Consider the following 17,668-nt stretch of genomic DNA (forward strand, 5'->3'; position numbering starts at 1 on the left):
TAACCACAAGTATACCAAAATCACAAAGGCAACAACATCATCATCACATATCCACTAATATAAACTTTGAATGCAATGCTGAAAGGGAAATACATATGTCCAAATAAATTCAACGCTCCAGAAGACAGCTACACTCTCCATGCTCAATGTCGATGCAACCTAACATCACTTGCACGCATCTATCGTACATAAACTTATAGAAAGCTTAGAGAGTGGTGTAAGTGTCAAGTATCCAATATAATGTCATAATCATACAATACTGGAAATACTGTTAATCCATAAATCGAACAATATCAGAATAAGCAGAAATACTGACAAGATCATGAATTATTAGATTAAGTAGAAATACTGATAAGATCATAAATTATACGATAATAGATTAAGCGAAAATACTGACAAGTTCATGAGTCATACAATATCAGAGTACGCAATACAGATCAGCTATGCAAATGAAGAGTCATAGACAGCCAATTATCAGATGCCCAGGATGCAATGCAATATATACTTCCTGATGAGTTCACAAATACGTCAGCCGTATCTAGACCATATAAATGCAGAAACACGGTAACCCAAAATGTCATATGCTGCGAATGTAATGCGATATGTGGTGCGAATGGAATGACCATGCTGGATTGTGAAGTCGGGATGATGGTACGTAGTATCACAAGCTATGGGGCCCATCACAAGGGACTTCTATCCAAACCAGTCCCATACCTAAATTTGGATAGTCAGACTCAATGTAGTAAACTCCTGATCTTAGGTTAGTCATGCGCCCTAACCAAAATCCTAACCATTGTGAAGGCATACATAACAAATTGTTGTGCACCACCAGCTCGAGTAGATAGTAAATGAACCAATGAATGAGTATGCAATGCCTACTCAATAAGTCCACATATCACTACTGTTCATCTCTAGGATCATCACCAGGGTCTATTACACTCTACGCTAGCTTACCGTCCCTATCCGAGCGCACAACTAGGTAAGTGGAAGAGACCTCACTATCCACTTGCCAATATTAGGCTCGACTTATTGATAGCGGACTCATTCCTCAAGCTAGTCAAACTCAACCTAGACATTTCCCTCTCACTCATGCAGGTAAGGTCACACCCCTTCCAACCGACCACGACATAGTGGGAGACGCAGCCTACTGGTATATGGCCCTCATGCGCTCATATATATCCACTCAGTTTCGACGTTGGGGCGTCTCCTAGCTACGGAGGTTTAAAAATTTTCACCCAGAGTCATTTATGACAGCCCAATGCTAGAACAGATTTCTGGCGTCTCATCTGGCCATCCATGATATGCCTGTGGAGGCTATGGCTCTGATGTCGCTAGGACGTATAGTAATCACAATGCAAGATTCATGAATCATACAATCTAGTCATGCATAAATCCTGCGCATACTGTGCGGTCATGTGAGACAATCTCCGCCTATCAGGGAGTGTCATAACAACCTACTCAATGATATATACAATGGTCAACCACATCTCATATCAAACATGCAGATGATGCGTATGGGCATGTATCATGATGCTATGCTGCTGTCACATATTCATAATCGGTATCAATAACCGACATCAACAATCGGCCTTGACAAATTGGACATTTAACCAATGTTGTCTCCAAGGAATGGCCCGCATAGAACCTAACATATAATGGACCCATGGCCTCGCACAAGGGCCTAATATACAACACCATGGACCTCACTCAAGAGTTTAATATACATCACGATGAGCCTCTCACATGGGCCTAATATACAACACAACGGGCTTCATCGCCTGGCCCTCAAATGCACCACAATGGGCCTCATCACATAGGCTTCACATACATTAGATAGGGCTCAAATGCATCAAGCCGAAGTCGAATGCTCATTATAATGAGCCTCAAATACGGGCCGCATATACATCACAATGGGCCTCTACAATCGGCCACGATAGTCGAAATTGATCGATAATTGGTCTCGATAATCAAAATCGATAATCGGCCTATATACATGGCGGGATCCATATATGAACGGCTAATCAAATCATAATATAAAGATCGGCTCTCAGCCGTGGTTATATCAAATCCGATAACACGGAGCCCTCCGTCTATGGCGAATGGGGCCCACTTATTTGGGTTAGCCCACTAAGAGAATGGTGTGAATGAGACTAATAAGGCTTACGGGAAGGTCACAATGAGGGCATTTAATCATCATTGACTATTAATGTGGACATCTAACCAACATTGCTCCTAAGGAGTGGCCTACATAAAGGATCATACACAACATAACGGCTACACATACATCACATTGGGCCTCATTCATGGGCCTCTCATGTATCACGTTGGGCTTCATAGAAGGGCCTTGAACGTATCACAATGAGCCATGCCCATGGGCCTCAAATACACCTAAATGGGACACATCAACGGGTCGCACCAATAGGCCTCATAAACGCCGAGTGGGCCGCATCAACGGGTCACACCAATAGGTCTCACAAACGCTGAGTGGGCCGCATCAACGAGCCGCACTAATACACATCAAGGTGGGCCTTAGGGGTGGGCCACAAATGTATCCAGGTGAGCCATAAAAACATCATATTGGGCCTCAATAAAAAGGCCACAAACACATAACAGGTGGGCCCTGCATATGATCCCTCAAATACACCACATGAGCCATATAAACATCAAGTGGGCCGCATTACATGGGCCTCATATACAACATGTCAGGCCTCATGGACGGGCTACAAATCCCTCGAGGTAGGCCTCGTGGATGGCCATAAATACATCAAGGTGGGCCTCATGGATGGCTACAAATACATCAAGGTGGGCCTCATCACATGGGCCGCACCAAAATCATTTCAATAGTTGTAGGTATAACATGTGTATCACTGCACACTATCATTCCATGGGGCACATGGCCCACTAACGATGATTAGCACTATCCAAACATTACCTAGGTAAATCAACACCATCCAAGCATTGTCCAAGTAATTCGGCACCATCCAAATGTTGTCCATGCAAATCAACACATCAAACATTGTCCAGCACCGTCCAGATACGTGAACGGTGTGGATTACAAAACATACATCACGATGGATCTTTCAACAGATGGACGACATGGATGGCGTAGTCAAAAATACTTTTCATCATGGTGGATTTCCACATGGTGGGCCATCCCACTGGTGCACGTGCTGATAGTGTGGATGAAACAGTGCTCACATGGGTCCCATTGTCACACGTGTCACATGTGTGTACAACACATAACACAAGGTGGGGTCCCACGTCGATTGGATGGACGGTGTACCAAATGATCAGGCCCACAAAACTTACAGAGTTAATACATATGGATGGTGCTGCTATAGAATATGTACCGCAAGGTAGCCCCACCTTACACATGTAGCACATGTGGGTGGGCCCCACACGTGCCAAAAGGATAGATGGCTAGGGATATAGGATATTACCTCGAAGTGGGATCCACCGTCCACGTGGTTGGACGGTGCAGATCTCAAGTACCTTGTGGTGGGCCACAAGACATGCTGACGTCGTACATCAGCTATTAGCTGGTGTGAGGCTCTTCAGCCAATCAGTTGCAGCAGGTGGGTCTCATGTGGGGCTCACTAGATGTCTATATAGTACTTATATATTGAATATTATATAACATATTATTTTAACACACACACACACACACACACACACACACATATATATATTTATTTATTTTTTGAAAGGATGCAGCGTCCAACATCTATTCTGGACGGACAGTGTGGATTAAATCCATACATCACGGCTGGCTCCACGTGCACTACGTGAATGCAAGGTACATACATCAAAGTTGGCCCATGCCCTACACGTACAACACATGCAGGGTGGCCCTACGGATGGACAGTCTGGAAATAACACAGGCCTCATGATCAGACCCTACGGCGGACATCAATACAGCAGCTATATAGTTGCTGTATACCAGCCAATACGTTTCAAAGAGGTGGGTCCCACGTGGGGCCCACCTTAACATTTATTTTCGATCCAAGCCATTGATAAGGTCACATAGATCCGGATAAAGAGGAAAAACAAATTTCATAACGATCCAAAACTTCTGTGGCCCAAATAGGGTCTCAATGGCAAACGTTCACTCCTACTGTTTCCTGTGACGTGGACCACCTGAGCTCCACATATGGCTAATTTTTGGGAGGGGGCTTACTGCCCTAAGGCCCATCAAATGCACAGGGTTGATGTTTCACACACATCACAGTGGGTGCCACGGATGGGACCCACGTCCCTGCCCCCCCTTCACGACCCAATCCAGCAGGACGCTGCTGCGCGTCCTGTGGTCGTTGCAGCAACAACGCCTGCTGCATTACTTTTTTTTTTATTTTTGTATTTTCTTGGGATTCTCATAGGTGGGGCCCCGCATTAGGAGAATCTACCCCATCCACTGGCTCTTATGGCTCAAGACAAGCCAAACAAACCCAATATCAGAGGTATTTTAGTGTATAGGAACATTAAGGTGGATTTCAACGGTAGAAAATACTGTTTTTTATGCTACGGCCTGCCAGAAAGTCGGATTGGCCTCATTTTTCGGCTCAATGCCTAAAATAATCTGGGGAATGGGACGGACGGCGTGGATTAAATCCATACATCAAGGTGGGGCTTGCATGAGCAGCCCACCTCAAGGCTTTGGAACAAACTATAATATATATATATATATATATATATATATATATATATATATATATATATATATATATATATATATATATATATATATATATATTCCCCGTAGTACACCCCATCGTCAGTGCACACTTCCTTGTCTAGCCACGTCCAGCGTCCCTGGATGCTAAACGGTGTGAAAATAATGCAGCATCATGGTGGGTCCCACATGAACGTGGCCCACCATGCAGGTATATACACACACACACATATATATATTAATATAATATAAATTTATCATATATATTTCAGTCCAGCAGGTGGGACTTCCCACCATCCCAACAGTAGACGGCAGACTCCCTGAAATGTGGTGGGCCACATCGTCTGATGGATATAATAGATTTAACACAATTCGGTGGGGCCCACTACATTCTAGGGGGAGGATAAAGAGAGAGAGGGAGAGAAGCGCCCATCTCTAGATCAACTCCTTCTTTAATCCTTTGGGTCCTCAAGCCTTCTAGGATCCTTTTCGACGGTGGAGATGGGCTTAATGGCAGGATTGAAGGGGATCTAAGGTGAAAGAGGGCTGGCCATGGAGATGGGTTGGGACGTCCATGGCTCTTGCAAAGGTTGGAGAATAAGGAAGAAAGAGGAGGGAGAGAGAGATAAGAGAGAGAAGTTATTATGACTTGTCATAATGGTGTAAGGCCATCACTAATGCTTAGGTAAGGTTAGATGTTAACTTTTGGGAAAAGAGGAGGGAATGATTACCTAGCACATCACCCCATGATGACTTAGAAAATTGTGTCATTGCAATAGGTGGGTCTTGCAACGTGCAGTCAATAGTCATTACAATGCGCGGGCCATAACTAGTGATATGAGCATCGCATTGACGCACGAGACGCGACGTTGGAACCATGACGACAATGCGGTCATGACGGTACAAGTTTCGACTCGAGTCGACTCAGATGTACTGGCCACGACTCAAGATCGCGCGCAAATGCCGATAAAAGATCGCTGGTCACTGGAATTCGACTGGAAGGACCACGGAAGCCTACGGAAAGATATAGTTTAGGACACGGGTCTTACATGTCAAGAGTTGGAATTTGGTTCAACTTTTAAATGATTAAACGGTATTTAAATGGGATGATTCTAAAGTCACTCAAAAGTTTATTAAATTATATTTACGATGAATTTAAAATTGTCCTAATTCGATTTATAACAAGAGAATTATTAGCGTTTACAAACTGTGATCATTGTTTCATGCAAATAATGATATAGCATTTGGTAAAGAGAAGAAAATAAAGAACTCATTTTCATGAGGTAGAAGTTTCTATCAAAGAATTTGCCAAATGGTAATGATAAAATAAGATATATGCATATAAATTTTTAAAAAAGAAGAAACTCATGGATCTGGTTAAATTTTTATATCACTCACTAGAATGATCTGAAAAAACAGATGGACGGTATGGATATACAAAAAATTCATCAATATGATCCCAACACGGTAAGGGTAACAACTAATCCGTTCCCACTAAAACCCTCTACCATCTTGCGCGCGGATTCGGTGAGGGCAGGGTAATCGCTGGGTGAGACCCTGACTGTGGGGCCCACCTTCATGTATCTGTTATATATCCACACCGTACATCCGTTTATACAGATCATTTTAGGGCATGAGTCCAAAAATGAAGTAGATCCAAATCTAAGGTGGACCACACCACAAAAAACAGTGGTAATTGAACGACCACCATTAAAAATTTCTTGGGCCCACCGTAATGTTTATTTTCCATCCAATCCAACCCGTTGATAAGTTCACACCGGCCTGGATGAAGGGAAAACACAGTTATCAGCTTGGATCGCGCTCACAACAAGGTTGACGATGGGTAGGGTACCTGACCAGAGCCACCATTGGGCTGGGCTTGGACCCACTTAGCTTGGCTTGTGGCTAGGTTAGGCCGACATGCATGTGATGTAAGGCTGTCAACGAGCAGGGCCTGGGGTAGGTTTTGGCCCCGATTTTGAACTGTTTCGGGCCGGGCCATCAGGCAGAGCTGGTTTAAAATTCTGATTTTTCAGGCCTGAGCCCAGCCCATTGACACCACTACATGCATGACCTGATCAATGTTTGGGTTAGGCACCTGCTCAGGTCACTTTAGCTTGTCCAATCCCAGCCCAACATTATATTATGTCTTTATTAGGTAATCTATCCATCTTGAATATAGACTGTTGATTTCATTCCTCTAAATTATCTAATATTTTGTGCACGTGTGGTCCACATGAACAATTGATAGATTATAGATTAGGAACAAGGAGTGGATTAGGCGTTACCCTTACCATAGAGCCCACCTTGATGTTTTGTTGTATATTCATGTCTTCGAATTGTTTCTCCAGTCTATTTGAGGATGTGGTCTCAAATATTAAGTAGATCCAAATCTCAGGTGGACCAAACCACAGGAAAAAGTGTTGATTGAGTGCCTTACCATTAACAATTTCAATGACCCATTGTAAGAATTTCTTAATATTTATTTGCCATCCAACCCGTTAATAGTATCAAGAAGATCTGGATGAAGGGAAAATACTGAGATCAGCTTAATCCAAAAATTATGTGGCCACAAAAAGTTTTTAATGATTATTCATGACTGTTTCTAGTGGTATGGTTCACTTGAGATTTGAATTTTCTTAATGTTTGGGATTGCATCCTAAAATAAGATTAAAAAAAATGGATGGATGGTGGGGATATACAACAAATGCATCAAGGTGGGCCCACACAGCAAGGGTAACAGGTTATCCTCGCTTGGGAACATTCAAGTGGAAAATAGAAAGTTTACCAAGTTTTTTCGGGCCAGGTCGAGTTGGATTTGACTCAACCAATCTTTTCAAGCTTGGAATTGGCCCATTGTGGTAGGCCCATCTTGGGTTTTGGTCTTAAGTGTCATGCCTAGCCCAAGCCTAACATGGCCCAGCCCATTGCCTCCCCTAATGGATAGGGCTGCTTTTGCACTTCATTGCTCAGCAACCCATGTGCCTTTCTTTTAAGAATTCAAATCCTCAGCTTATCACAAGCAGAAAAATCTTATTTTTATGTATTGTGATTGGTACAGATCATGATTGACATTGTTAGCATTGTTGCATTAAATGCAGTGTGTAATGATGTGGCCCAATAAAATTGCATTAACCAGGATTTTCTAGCATATAGCAAGCAGAGGATCCGGATTCTTCTTTTAAGCAGTGGATTCATGCACTTGCTCTAAGAATGCATGTGTGTCAATCCACAATGTGGAAATTGTGGCCCTTTAAAGATGGATCATAAATCCAATTTATAGTAATTGGACAACCAAAAGTCCAGTAGGTGCCCATAATTTAATGGGTGGCCAAAGCATAATGGTTGGCAAAAGTATATGGCATTTCCGGACATTCCATGTCATTTTGGCACACGTCACATGTATATGCGATCAAGACCGTTAAGTTGGTATTTCCAATATTGAGTCATCCATGGTCCAAAAATCACAATGTTTGTGTGACTGAAATCCTTTAATCATTAACATATAAGCGAACATTAGAAGACAGAAACCAGCAATGACTCCACTCATTTGTTAGATTATGAATGTCAAACTCGTTAAGATGGAGCCCATAGATGTCTGGTTGGGTCGTCATTGACATATTCCAAGCATGCAATATGGAGAAACAAAAATGCATGCCCACGTAGCGAGTGCCTGGATGGAAGAGGAGATTGTTTTCTATTCAAAAATAGTCCTTAAATTCATAAGAGAATTTTTTAAAAATAATATTATTAATTGAAGTTTATTTACAAAGCCCTTCTATTTGTAACATTTCTAAAATAGTAAAGTTTTCTAAAATAATAAACAAATTCTAAACAAATTTGACTTTTTTTTCCTTCCATCATCTAAAAAAGGATTGGAAGTGGGCTCTGCAAACAATAAAATATTTTAAAATACAAAAATCAAAAGTCACTAAAATATGTTAAATTTTTTAACTTAAAATCTAAAAATAATCTCTTAAACAAGTTGTTTTAAAAAAGTACAGGCATTGCTAGCATATAGAGTTCATTGATGGCTTTCCAACAATATATTATATATGTAAAACAGATGACTAATTAGAAAAGTTATGACCATTGGAAGTTATAATCGTATTTAAGTTGTTTTTATCTAATCAAGGCATCTCAGAACTAAATTTGTGTGATCCTGATTCTTTATCGAGTCATCCTTTCCTCATCTTACATCAGTCTCCTATATTATTGTGCATGTGAATGGATGAATGCAACCCCTATTATACATTTCACCAAGTACCTTAAAATGAAGGTTTGTTCAATAAACATTGTGATTAATTTAGAATTAAACAATGTTAGTATTGTGTTAATAGGGGACGCTTAGGTGATACAAGAGAAATTTTGTATTAAAAAGAGAAGAAAAAAAAAAAAGAAAAGGAAAAAGACTTTTGCTAAAATAAATCTCGATGATTGCAATATGATATGTCGTGACTTTAGCCTTTGAATCAAAGTTATCTTCCAATGATCCCAGCCGTTTATGATAAATATCACTTCATATGGTGGAAAAATTATAAATGATAGCTCACAATTGAATTATTTTAATTTTTGATAATATGACTCTTTTCCTTTAAACATGACCATAACCTTTTTATAATCAATAGGTTGGGATATTCAAATTGAAATTTTTTTAGGGCATCTCCTATCTAAGGAAAGTTTATCAAATAAACTATTCAAATCATTGAAAAGGCCCAAATCCAGTTGTTAGATTCTCAATGCATCTTATTATAGTACATAAAAATAAATTCGAGCAAACCTCTAGGAAGAATTGCTTACATATCAGTACTCGAGGCTTTATTTGAGTTATGTTAAATGCATTGACTAAATGGCATAGCTAATTAATTTTTTAATTGATCTGATTCTTTGACCTTTGATATGCCTTGACAGGCACAAACCCATAACACCATGAAGATTGAACTAAGTTTATTGATAAAGATAGACAGGGTAAGTTTTTGAGTAGCAACATTTTCCAGGCATCTATGGAACAAAATCAAATTTTGAAGAGGTTGTTGCAAATTCTCACACCAATGCTACATTATTTGCAATCCACACATAAAAATATATGGTTTGCAAATAACTACATTGATAATTCATCATTACCGCAAATACCTACATTTCATTAGTTTTTCTTAACTTTAGAGATAACCATTACAAAATGAAGAAGACGCCCATATGAAAAATACTACAAAGTTCATCTCTATGAGAAGAGCATAAACCCTTTAATTTTCTTAGAACATGGCATATAATAATTTTAATGGAGATTTTCTTTTTGAGATGCACATAGATAAAGAGAGTGAGAAGTTCCAAACTAAGGCATCTTCGTCATTTTTTAAAAATATGCCAAAAAAGTTAATAGTTATTCAAAAAATTTACTAAAAGTAGATGACTGCAATAACCATGAATTTAATTAGTTATTTACAAACTTATTATTTAAGTGATTATTTGCAAATGGGGCCATATCAATCATTTTGGTCTAAAACAACCCTACTCAGGCTTGGCACTCTAATACATGATGATGATCAAACTGCCCCTCTAGTTAGAATTTCCACATTCAACATGGATTGAGAATTTCTATCAACCGTTGTGCCATTACAGAAGTGCTACAGTCCTCGGTGTCATGATATACCATTGAATGGTGAAATGAGCCATATCTCACCACCTATGATGTATTATCAGCTTGAGGAATCCACAGCCCCTAGCTCCCCTTGGATTTACTGTTTGACAACTTTAATTTTGAGACATGTGGATCACCTAATCCTGCCTTATTGTATATCAAACAAAGCATGCCTTACTGGCTATAAAGTCCCACCAATCGTGATTTCATGTTACATCCAAACACATATTGAACTAATTATAGTTATTTAATTGGACAATGTGTCCCAAACGCAAGCTACAAGTAGCTTATTTCACCATGATGGGAGGACTTGAGTATAAACAATGGAAAGTTATTAGACACAAGGGAGTTATATGATATGTGTGGCCTAAATCTTTGTATGGTTTACATAAATTTTCAATTTCAACAAGTATGTCCATGGTTTGGTAACCCAGAAATTAGTTTATTTTGTTCCAACATGGATGACTATATCTTAAAAATCTCTTCAACAGGACAATATATAATTTTCTATTTACAGCCTACATGTAGACCATTAACAAAAGAAGTACAACAAAGGTCAAAATTCTAATGAAAATGACCTAGATATTGTGATCTTCCAATTTGGGAGATTTTTAGGGCATGCCTCATCCATGTAGGATTCAAAAGACCAATATTTTAGATCATAGAACCATGGTTTTACCATTCACTGAAAGTAAAACTCATGTATGCTATGCGAAGCATCGTCACACATATTACCGTGATTTTTAAAATCTCACCATTTTTCTGGGTGAAAAATTGATGAAATGATATATATAAATATACACACATACATACATATATAGATATATAAAATTTTCAAGCTAGTACTTTGAGATTTTATAATCTTAGCATGTTTTATTTTTATTTTTTATAAATTGATTAGAAGTATATAAAAAAATCAACTTATACCATTGCATATTTGAAAATTTAAAACCATTCATTAATTTACAACAAAAAAATTTGCAATTTTTATTTTTAGCAATTTTTTTCCTTTGTTACACGAGAAAAACATATATATCATGAGAGAAATTGTCGAGAACAAGATTTGTCACTATGGTGAAAAGATGGTAAAAATGTATCACATAAGTATTCATAAACCATACCTAAAGAAATTAAAATAAAGCCCAAAGGACCATCAAGACATACAAAAACCAAAATATCTTTGTTCCATTTCAAAAGGATTGTTCCCAACAAAATGGCAAACCAAAATGTAGACCATTAAACCATGTTGTCAAAATTGAAGGCATGAGTCTACCATGACTTGGAAAATATTGCAAAAACTCTCACATGGAATTTTATAATATATCAATAATACGCTGACAATCTTAGATAATAAATTCTCCGACATAACTAACTTGGTCGTGATAGATGATTTCCCAACTTTTGTTCCCATGGATAACTTATGGGCTGTTATATCAATCTTATGGGTAAAAATAGTACTTAATTCTTAATTAATAAAAATATAATAAATTGAAAGATATATAGGAAGGGAGATGTATAAAAATGGTAGCAATGACAGCTTTCTTCATTAGCCTAATTGTATGTAACCATTTGCATGAGGCATTCCTTCACTTGTTCTGCTTTTAATATTTCCAATTCTCTCCCCTGCAATCATGTGAAAAATAGGATAAATAAAATAAATTTCGATGATGATAATTGCTTTTAAGATCCAAGCATGGCTCGGTATCCCGTTGGAGATTGCATCAAACGATTCCCGCATTTAACAATGCATGCTATGAATTGTGAAGTTTGGACATGAACATTTTAGGTGATTTTGGTACTGATATTGGCGGTCCATTTATAATGCACCTGATATTTTTTAAACCATGATTTTGAATCAAGAATCATAGATGAGCTCAATGAATATTAAAATCCAATTAAAAAAACATGAGTAATAACATGAAGTGTTTGAGGTTATTCTTACCTGTACAGAAATTGTATTCAAAACAACACCTTTGAATGTAGTAGCATTGATGCTTGTCACCTCTAAGCCAAGATAAGCCAATTTCTCCATCAGTTTTGTAAACCCACCTTGCCTTTCCTCACATACTATCTTTATGTTGAACTTATTAAGATCTATGGTACTCACCACAACCTCTACCTATATGTAATTAGGAATGAAAATTTAAAATCAAACTCTTATAAGAATGCTTATAAAAAATTAGTACATAAACTCGGTTTATATGCCATCTCTACCATCTACTTGATGGAAACCACCAGATTAACCACGGCCTAAGGGAGTGTTTGGGTGACACTAAAATGGTGTTTCAATGCATTTTTCTCTTGATCACTATGTGATCACTTGTCGGAAGTATGTGCCATAGCCCAAATAATCATGCTAATTTGGTAATTAGGTAGACTAACATATGTATTACAATAGTGGCAAGTTAAAGAATTCCACATTCGAAAAACCGTATTTAGCCCTCATAATGATTTGATTGACCTGATTTTCAAGCCATGGCACATAGATGGTGTTGCCCACTCAATGAGTGGCCAAGATCATGCACATACATGCTACATTGGCACGTGCAAGGCAACATTGTAAGTAGGCCTTTTAGGTATGATCCCTCAGTCATGTTAATGAGAAAAACCAAAAAAATAAAAAATTAAAAATCATCCACCATCTCAAGATAGATGGCATGCCTTGCATTTTTCGGTCATTTGCACCGACTCCTCCAAGCAGCTTGTGCTTGCGACAATCGTTGGTTTATCTCTCTCTTCGTTGGTAATTTCCACAAGCTCATTTTGGAGACTCTCCACTTCCATCTTTAGCGCCTTAATGTAATCATATGCGTCGTCAATGATAGTTGCTTTATTCATCTAATATGAGAGAAAAGACTAATAAGAAACAATTGAGTTTGAATACAAAAATCAATAATCTAAGGGTGTGTTTGGGTGGACAGCTGAAATTTATCATGAACGTTATGTTCATTCAAGGGACATTACCAAATCGTAATGCTTTCCAGAACTAATAAGGAAGAAGTAGCCCTCAAATTGCCATTATGTTAGTTTTAAGACCAACTTGAAAGGAACCTAATGGCAATGACAACCCAAGTCATGAATGGTAAAAGAAGGTTCTTGCAATTCAACAATATCTGATTCACCAAATTACTAGTTATTGCTATTTAATTCGATAGTGCATCCAAACGCAACATAAGAAAACCCAAAAAGTAAAAGGTCTTTTTATAAGGAAACATAGAAGCTAGGCTAATAAAAACAACAAAATGCCCCCCAAAAAAAAGAAGAGAGAGTAACGTTTACTAGCAAAACTAGACGCTTGTTTGGCTGCCACTTAAAAAAGAGTCTAATTTCAGTTGATGATAATTATACATTAGAGATTTCTTTCCGGAAAGGATTAAAATATTCTCAATAACCAACAATCACGATCTCTAAAATATTATGATTAACTAAAATGAAATGAACTCATTTTTTAAGTGGCACACAAGCAAACGGGCTGGAAAGCTAAGCTAACATAAGAGAATCATTAGTGTTAGAGAACCCATAAAATATTGATTTTAATAAGAAAAAACAAGCTAAGATAATAAAATCATTAACGTGGGAAAAGACCCAAATGGGAAATGAAATTCATGGGTTTGCCTTTGTAATGTTTGGGACCAATGCACGTAGAGCATAGAGCCTTGAATTGAGCTTATTCCTTCTATTCCTCTCAGCTACCAGGTTCTTGGACTTGTACTGGACCTTTGGCTCGGCACCATATTCCATCCTGTCCTGACTACCCAACTTGGAATTGCATTTGAATTTGCGCCAAAACCTGATATTTATGTAGGAGGAACGTTCACATCCAGCCGGTTGGATGTTAACTTAACGTCCAACCGGCTGATGACTCCCAACCTTTCATGTTTGTGTAAAATCCAATCCATCTAATAGGTTGGCCCCACCAAAAGGATCATCCAGTGTGAAAAAAATCCACACATTCTACTATCTAGATGGGGGTATGCCATGGAAAACAATGATAACCATAGATATAATAAAGAAATGTTGGTGTGGCCCAGTAAATAGGCAGATTAGTCTGATTTTTTCCTAAGGTGATCTTTGTATTGGTGTCAACATTTTGGACAGGTTGGATTTATCACTAACATGACATGTTGAAAATTATCAGCTGATTGGATGGTAAACAAGCAGTCCAACAGGTTGGATGTGAGCATGAGATTCTCTTAGTAGGATTGGTTGGTTTGGCCGTACACAGGAGTGCAGAGAAGCATGAGGGTGTTGTGCCTTGGAGCGTGAATTTTATGGGAACGGATTGGCTACTCCCCCTGACACCAGCCCTGTGGCTGGTGTTCGGTGGTCTGTGGGCCCCACCATGATGTATGTGTTTCATCCATTCCGTTCATCCATTTTTAAAGATCATTTTAGGGCTTCATCCTAAAAATAAGGGATATAAATCTTAGGTGGACCACACCACAGGAAAACAATAGTGATTGGATATCCATCATTTAAATCCTCCTAAGGCCCACTGTACTTTTTATCTGACATCTAATCTGTTGATTAGGTCATAAAGACCCAGATGAAGGGAAAAAACAAAGATCAGCTTGATCCAATACTTTTATGGCCCCCAAAAAGTTTTTAATGGTCGAGGTTCATTCAACACTGTTTCCTGTAATGTGGTCCACTTAAGATTGGGATATACCTCATTTTTCTTAATACCATAAAATAATCTATAAAAATAGATGGACGGCATGGATGAAACACATACATCATGGTGGGGCCCACAGACCACCAAGCACCAGCCATTGGCTGGTGGCGGGGGAGTAGCCAATCCGTTTCCGAATTTTATGGGTAGCCTTGGAGTGAGGATGAAGTGGGGCCCTGGTGCAGCGATCTGGACAATTGATATGGTGGGCCCCACATTGGATGGACAGTGCAGAGAAGTTCCCCCATATTGGAATTTGCAAGATCCTAACAAAACTGTCGCCTTTTTTCTAGGTTGAATTTGAACCGTCGATAATTTTGGGGCATGAATCATCCATTGTAGGGTACGATTGGATCATTGGTCTGGATCACCGAATCATGGGTCCTTCAAGTACAAACCAGTGGCATGAGGATGCTAAACGCCTCCTCTGTTGGGAGGATCATATGATCCCTCTGGAGCTGGTACTTTTGCAGCTTGTATTATCAGACGGAAAGTACAGATTGTTAGAAAGATACGTGCGGAGTTATTTAATACTCCGGCTGCCAATGACGCTTGATATACATGTTCTTGGAAATACTGGTTAAAATTTCAAAGTCAATTAGGCTAAATTGTGGAGCCCATTGCTGCTTAGCTGCAGTCCAAAAATAAGATTGGCTAAACAATTCTAACTATTGATTGGTGGACACTTGTTTTGTTGAAATATAGTATCATGTGATTTTTTTTTATATGGCTAAGTAGTAGACCACCCTATGGGTTTCAAGTACCAATGTGGTGTGTGTGAGTGTGAGGGTATGTAAACAAAAGGATCATTAGACATTTTTTTAGTTTTAACTGATTAATAAATGTCCACTAATCCGATGGTAGGATGATCAAATACCCCTAATTTTTAGCTCGCAATGCATATAAACAGGTGGTCATAATTTAGACAGTTTAATTTGAGTTACTGCTAGTATGTAATTTTAAAAGTAATTTATAAGGCATGCGTATCATCATCTTTTGTTGCTTGAGGAGCAAGGTTCTTCTTTGAATTTTTACCCTGAGTATATCCATTGTTTAGTGGTAGCTTAGCTATAGTATTGCTTTTCAAAACATTAATATATATATATATATATATATATATATATATATATATATATATATACACACTAAAGTATATAATAATGTACACTTTTTCTCATACAAAAATGCTCATAATTATTGTTTTCAATTTTCTATGCACTTCTACTTTTTTTTTTTATTATTCCCTAACAGATTGTCAGTAGAAACTTTCATTCTAGAAAAATGATTTTTTTTTTTCTTCTTACCTATTATGTTGAATTAAGCTTGTTTCCGGAATAAAGTGAGAGAAAATTAGATGCAAAATAATTACAAACATTTCACTGTTAAAAAATGTGCTATACTTTTTTTTATAAGATTTTGCTTAGCTGGATCTTTTGCTTTAAAAAATAGATAGACGGAAAGATAATAAAGAAAAAAAGAGAGTCAACTTTTAGAAAACAGATTTCTAAATTGGTCTACTTAGAAGAAATTGACAAAAAATAGGAGAGAAATAAAAGAGTCAACTTTAAAAAGATATGTTATTTTTCTTTCTTTAAAGCATTGGGCTTAAATTAATGTTTTGTCATGTCACGTCCCAAATTCAGAAATCGGGCTCATAAAATTTACGATTGTCGAATTCGGTGCCGACAGCCTCCGTAGTACCCCATTCTCGGCTTCTAGCATCCATACACCAAATTCCGATCCTGGGATCTTACAAGGAGGACTTTTTCTTTCCAATGTACATTTAGCTCGTAATAAGCATAACCACAAGTATACCAAAATCACAAAGGCAACAACATCATCATCACATATCCACTAATATAAACTTTGAATGCAATGCTGAAAGGGAAATACATATGTCCAAATAAATTCAACGCTCCAGAAGACAGCTACACTCTCCATGCTCAATGTCGATGCAACCTAACATCACTTGCACGCATCTATCGTACATAAACTTATAGAAAGCTTAGAGAGTGGTGTAAGTGTCAAGTATCCAATATAATGTCATAATCATACAATACTGGAAATACTGTTAATCCATAAATCGAACAATATCAGAATAAGCAGAAATACTGACAAGATCATGAATTATTAGATTAAGTAGAAATACTGATAAGATCATAAATTATACGATAATAGATTAAGCGAAAATACTGACAAGTTCATGAGTCATACAATATCAGAGTACGCAATACAGATCAGCTATGCAAATGAAGAGTCATAGACAGCCAATTATCAGATGCCCAGGATGCAATGCAATATATACTTCCTGATGAGTTCACAAATACGTCAGCCGTATCTAGACCATATAAATGCAGAAACACGGTAACCTAAAATGCTATATGCCGCGGATGTCATGCAATGTGCGGTGCGAATGGAATGACCATACTGGAGTGTGAAGTCGGGATGATAGTACGTAGTATCGCGGGCTATGGGGTCCATCACAAGAGACTTCTATCCAAACCAGTCCCATACCTAAATTTGGATAGTCAGACTCAATATGGTAAACTCTTGATCTTACGTTAGTCGCGCGCCCTAATCGAAATCCTGGCCATTATGAAGGTACACATAATAAATAGTTGCGCACCACCAGCCCGAGTAGATAGTGAGTGAATGAATGAGTATGTAACTCCTGCTCAATAAGTCCACA

At 38.2% G+C, this 17,668-nt stretch overlaps 1 protein-coding gene across 1 annotated transcript; it reads right to left on the reverse strand.

The window, feature by feature from the left end:
* Positions 1 to 11,617: 11,617 nt before the first annotated feature.
* Positions 11,618 to 13,565, reverse strand: LOC131246680 (transcription factor ABORTED MICROSPORES-like). Its single transcript, XM_058247388.1, has 3 exons — positions 12,969 to 13,565; positions 12,250 to 12,426; positions 11,618 to 11,930 (listed from the first exon to the last, which is right to left on the reverse strand). The coding sequence occupies exons 1-3, from the start codon at positions 13,143 to 13,145 to the stop codon at positions 11,859 to 11,861; spliced, it is 426 nt and encodes a 141-aa protein (XP_058103371.1). The 5' UTR covers positions 13,146 to 13,565; the 3' UTR covers positions 11,618 to 11,858.
* Between the last annotated feature and the right edge of the window lie 4,103 nt (positions 13,566 to 17,668).

Source organism: Magnolia sinica, chromosome 1 (assembly GCF_029962835.1).
Source record: "Magnolia sinica isolate HGM2019 chromosome 1, MsV1, whole genome shotgun sequence".
Lineage (NCBI taxonomy): Eukaryota > Viridiplantae > Streptophyta > Magnoliopsida > Magnoliales > Magnoliaceae > Magnolia > Magnolia sinica.